At 30.8% G+C, this 5,282-nt stretch overlaps 1 protein-coding gene across 1 annotated transcript; it reads left to right on the forward strand.

The window, feature by feature from the left end:
- The first annotated feature begins 6 nt into the window (after positions 1-6).
- Positions 7-1,135, forward strand: LOC116350135 (protein lines-like). The gene has a single exon (XM_031781868.1). It carries the CDS (start codon positions 48-50, stop codon positions 1,107-1,109), a length of 1,062 nt encoding a protein of 353 aa, XP_031637728.1. The 5' UTR covers positions 7-47; the 3' UTR covers positions 1,110-1,135.
- Positions 1,136-5,282: the final 4,147 nt, after the last annotated feature.

The raw sequence follows: 5,282 nt of genomic DNA on the forward strand, positions 1-5,282 counted from the left end.
TTAGTGCATCATTGTGTTATACAACGACATTGGCTCTGCAACCAGAAATGCCACAAGCCACAACTGATTTGGCCACCCAGCTATTCAACAGTGCGAAAGATAATAGAAATAATATCTTTTCGTCGTTACCAAATCATGAGATTGAAGCCGAAAACAGTATCAATTTCATTGGTTACAAACATTCAACCATAGTTTATGATGTCTCATCGTATTGTTTGAGTACAGAAAATGAAAAAAATCAACATGACGACAGTGATGATGGCGATAGCGAAAGTTCCGAAATTGAGCTAGAACTAAATGAACATTTTAATAAATCGATCGATTTTACTTTACTACAAAAATTAGTGCTCTTAGTATTGAAGGCCATTGCTGTTACCGTAAGACCGATCGGAGGTGGTGATTCATCGGATAGTTCGATGGATAGTTGCAGTAGCAGCAGTAGTGTGGAAACAGTTGAAAATGATTGGACACATATTGAGCAAGTAACAAAGGATGCGTTCGAAAAAATTCAATCTTTTTTGAGAAATAAATTGAATTTTCATCCCGAAACGCATTTCAGCAAAGTGATAGTGCACCTGTTCAGCAATCAAGATGATTATTTACTTGAAGCAATGCTGTGTATGTTGGGTACAACTATTGCTTTTTTACCACGACAACCCCCATTCGGCAGTACAACAAACCGTCAATCGAGCAATTCAAACAATGATCGGCCAATATTACGAATGCTTATCGAAATAATTAGTCCAGTGTACACTTTTTTAGAATTTTTAGAATTAATTCAATACGGTATGCAAACAATGCTCGATTTTTTAATCACTGATGAGACTTGTTTCCTCCTCTATTTTCTGCGTTTCCTCAAATACATTCGCAGTGACTGGACAATGTTTCAAAAACAATGCAACAAGTGGCATAGTTCATCCAGTGCTATGCGAACTAACTGTCATTCCGAAAAACAACCATATAAACGTGTGATGGACGTTCTGATTCAGCTGCGCTTGAAATTGGATCGTTTGGTGTTCCAGAGACTATTTCCATATGATATTACACCATTGCTTCAACTAATGCGTCAGTGTGAAAGCCTCTACGAAGAAAACTATGGACTTTGCTAAATAATACGTAAAAAATGAAGTAAAAAATATTGATTTATTCGTTATTTTACATTCCAATATGCAAAATTATTTTTTAAATAAAACACATATTGAATAAATCTAAGAAATAAATACCTATTTTTTAAAGTTGAAATATCACGAAACTTATTATTTAAAGTATTTAAAATGTTTTCGTGCGATCCTTTGCTTGTATACAATTTATTATAATTATAATTTATTTATATTATATTCCATTATTTTTTTTTTTTTTTTTTATTAACGTCTGATTACAGTTTGAAAGGTAAATGATTTTTGAGCTGTTTTATTCAAGGATTAATTCTTCAAGCCACATCGTTTAAATGAAGAAAAGGAGACTGTAATATCCGTGTGAGCTAATAACTTTTTTCCGCGTGAGCATGAATAATAATTGTTTCAAACTCCATAATCAAGGATTACATTAGACTTCAAATATTGCAATCAAAGCTAATCGTGACCTTTGAAATACGTAATAAATATTCATCTTCTGAATCGTAAACGACCAATTTATATGAAAACTCAAGCGGTTCTCACCCTGAAATTGGCCCAAAACAAGAGGTGTTTGACAAAACGTTTTAGGCTTATTCATATTATTTGAGGACACACTCAGTACAGGAATATATATAACTGAAATGGCTTTCAAAAATGTAAAGATTTTAGTACATTATAACGTTGAAAAATTTAACGTTTTGGCCCAATTTTTTGGCCAAGTTCGTGTCAAATAGAACGAAGACTATGTGAATAGTTTCCGAATTCCAGTGGAAATGATCAACTTCTTAAAACTTAATGCATTGCTCCAAAAAAAGCAGCAATTATGATAAATCTAATAAAATATAAAGCGATTTTATGAGAAGATGAAAAATTAAAATAATATTAAAATAATAATAAACAGAAAACACACAACATTTTTTGTCAAAGCTAGCATTTTTTGTCAATTTTTTTATTTTGCTTTTTTTTGGAGCAATGCGAGCAGCTAGCAAGTAAGCAAGTAGTCTTTAAAAATTACTCTCTGCTACTCCGGTTGCTCAAAAAAGGTTTATTACTTGCTCGAGCATGCTTGAACACTTGCTCGCTTCCAGGTACAGTCAAACCAAATCCAACGATATTTCTTTATATGTATTAAAAATGTGCTCGCATCGTTTGACAGTGATGTTAGATAAACAACTGCCATCACTTTGAAAACCAATATGTGTTTACAGTAAAAATTCGTTTTGCTCGCAAAAGGATTTCTTGAGAATTAAATGTGAGTATTTGTAGGATGATTTGGGCAATCAATTGTTTTTATTGTCATTTCAACAACGATTTTGTGTGTTGGGAACACTGGTCGCTGTGCAATGGATATATTCACAATTGGTTTTGTGATTGTCTTTGTTTTAATTTCGAAACAACAGAGTGTTGATAAAATTTACTGTGAATATTCCAACAACATTTTGATCGGCAAAATATTTGATGTCAAATTTGAAATAAATTTTATCATTCGAATTAGAATATAGATTCAATTTGTTGAGGTAAGACCTGATATTTATAATGGGTTCTTCATTCCTTTTTTATTTGATTTCTGATAAAAGTTTTTGATCTCATTGTCTTTGTGATATATGCTATTTTTGATGCATTTTTTTTCTAAATCTGTCTCTATTTTTTATTTTCGTTTATTTGTATCAGTTCTTCTAGAATGAAAAGATAACAACGATTTGGTGTTAAACGATGACGAAGAAGAAAGAGAAAATAATTTCGTTGCAATAAAATGTGGGTTGCAAACAATCCTTCGACCCGAGCATGGATCAATTCTGACGCAAATATTGTATGAGTCTTCAAATGTCGCATGGACATATCGTGGAATTTGGTTTTTAGCATAAAACACTTGATGTTTTTTACTAAAATTGGTTTAACAATTTAATGAAGCAATTTTAATTTATTGAAAACATTGGAAATTAAATATTTTTTGTTATAATTGGTATCAAATTTAAGAACTAAATTTATTTTAATTGTTGTACGGCTTATGAATATAAATAAGTTCATTTATAAAACTGTCAATGTAGATATAAGTTTGTTGATCGTGTTTTGACAGTTTCGCACAACGAACTTATATACGTAATACGTATACTTAAATATATGTAGTAGTAAAGCCAATAAACGGTCAACGGTTGGTTTTCAATCAATGTTATTTTTTAATAATTGCCGACGTTTCGAACCAATGTGGGGTTCTTTCTCAAGGCCTACAAAGAAACAAATATTTTAAGTCAATATTTCCATTTACAACATTTTACTGTACACAGATAATTTTTAAAATATAATACAATTCTAACTAAATTATGAACATCAATATTGTCACATTTATGATCTTCAATTTCGCCATCTAATGAATGCTTTTCCATAAGAAAATATCAAAGAGATAATATCAAATATATGTAGTTATTGGAAATTTAAATGTTAAATTTGTGTTAATTTTTATTAAATTGTGTTAGTTTTCAACTCAAATTTCTCAAAATTAAAAAAAATATTGAATTTCAATGTTTTAGATTTAAATTAAATGCTATCGTTGTGTATATACTATACAACCAGAATTTAAAATACAATAGATCATTGAATTTTTGGGAATCATCGGAATAGTAAAAATTGTAAGAATAGCGAGAATCGTGGATTTGCTGTATATTCTTCATTTGCAAACGGTGTAAAACCCCTAGCAAAAAACACTTTTTTTGTTTTTATTTAAAAATTTAATCACGGTTTTGCATGATTTTCAAACTGGCACTATTTGCTTCATTCCATCTGGTAGCTATTTATTTATTAATGATTCATTCCAGACTAATTAGATTAGATTAGATCACAGCGGACGGCAGTTTGCGCGAGTGACGAAACCACATTAGTGTGTTGAAAAGTCGAACTCGCTATATATACACGAAATATACGAAATCCAGACCCAGAAGGCCTTTGGCCCCGATTGATGTATGGTTGGAAAGGCCTTGGGCCAAAATGGGGTCCAAAACACCCCAAACCCAAAAATTGAACACATATTCGGATTCCCAGTGAAAAATTAATCTTAGGACACCATACCTTCCGAACGATCCTTCTACTCCAAATCACTGAAAACATTGAAAAAATGATTAAAATTGAAAAAAACCACATTTATTATTTTTTGGTCAGACATTTTCAATGCTCTAAAAATTCTTATTGTTTAAACTTTGATCAAATGACACCTGTTGATTCTTATAGGATACAGTACTTTCACATGACGGCGGATATAGTGTAGACTGATGCGAAAAATACTACTTACGCCATCTGTTGGAAAACCGCACGAACTTATTTAAATCCCCAATACATTTGTAAATTCGAAACGTTGCTTCATTGCGTCAGTATGAACTCGAAGTAAAAAGGAGAGAATTTCTGCAAAGTTTTGAATATACAAATGTACACTGAGTCTAATATTTTTGGTAGACAACATTAAGCATGGCACACTCCACTCACACGCCATTCGAATATAAATCCTATGTCAATGGAGAGTATCTCTGCTTACTTTTATTGTTATTTTGTCTATCAAAAAAATTAGATTCACTGTATATTAAGTTTATATTCACAGTACACAGAAAATATATCTACCAACTATTTTTTCGTCACAAAATTTATAACAAAAATTTTGTGTTTCAAATTTTGGTTTCGTCACTCGTTCTTCACCTCGATAGAGGTTTTTTATTTGATTTATTTCACCGCCAAATGCTGGCTGAACTTAGGTATTTTAGAACGTGTATATACAGTGTATAAATCAGGGCTTTCAGATTTGAAATCAAATGATTTGTAAAATCTACAAATCATGGAAAAAATCATGATTTGAAATACACAATTCAAATCAAATAAATCATTTGATTTGATTTGGATGGTCGAGTTTATTTTAAATAAATCAAATGATTTAATTGATTTGAATAGTGTACATCAAATCAAATGATTTCAATTTTCATATTTATTTGAATAAAAAAATCAAATCAAGAAGAAAACATTTTTTAAAATTTGTTATGGATTAAGTAGTATTTTTTTTAATTACTCGCAAGAAGTCTTTCAACTGGGGCGGACAAAGAAAGAATGGAGTTATATTTGATGAACAAATGACGAATGTATGGATAATCGCTTAATTCATCAAATACAACTCCATACTTTCTTCGTCCG

Source organism: Contarinia nasturtii, unplaced genomic scaffold, assembly GCF_009176525.2.
Source record: "Contarinia nasturtii isolate CC-2019 unplaced genomic scaffold, AAFC_CNas_1.1 Cnas_scaffold_3695, whole genome shotgun sequence".
Classification (NCBI taxonomy): domain Eukaryota; kingdom Metazoa; phylum Arthropoda; class Insecta; order Diptera; family Cecidomyiidae; genus Contarinia; species Contarinia nasturtii.

Excerpts from the sequence above, each read along its gene's own strand:
- LOC116350135 (XM_031781868.1), top strand. The coding sequence starts at position 48 with ATGCCACAAGCCACAACTGATTTGGCCACCCAGCTATTCAACAGTGCG.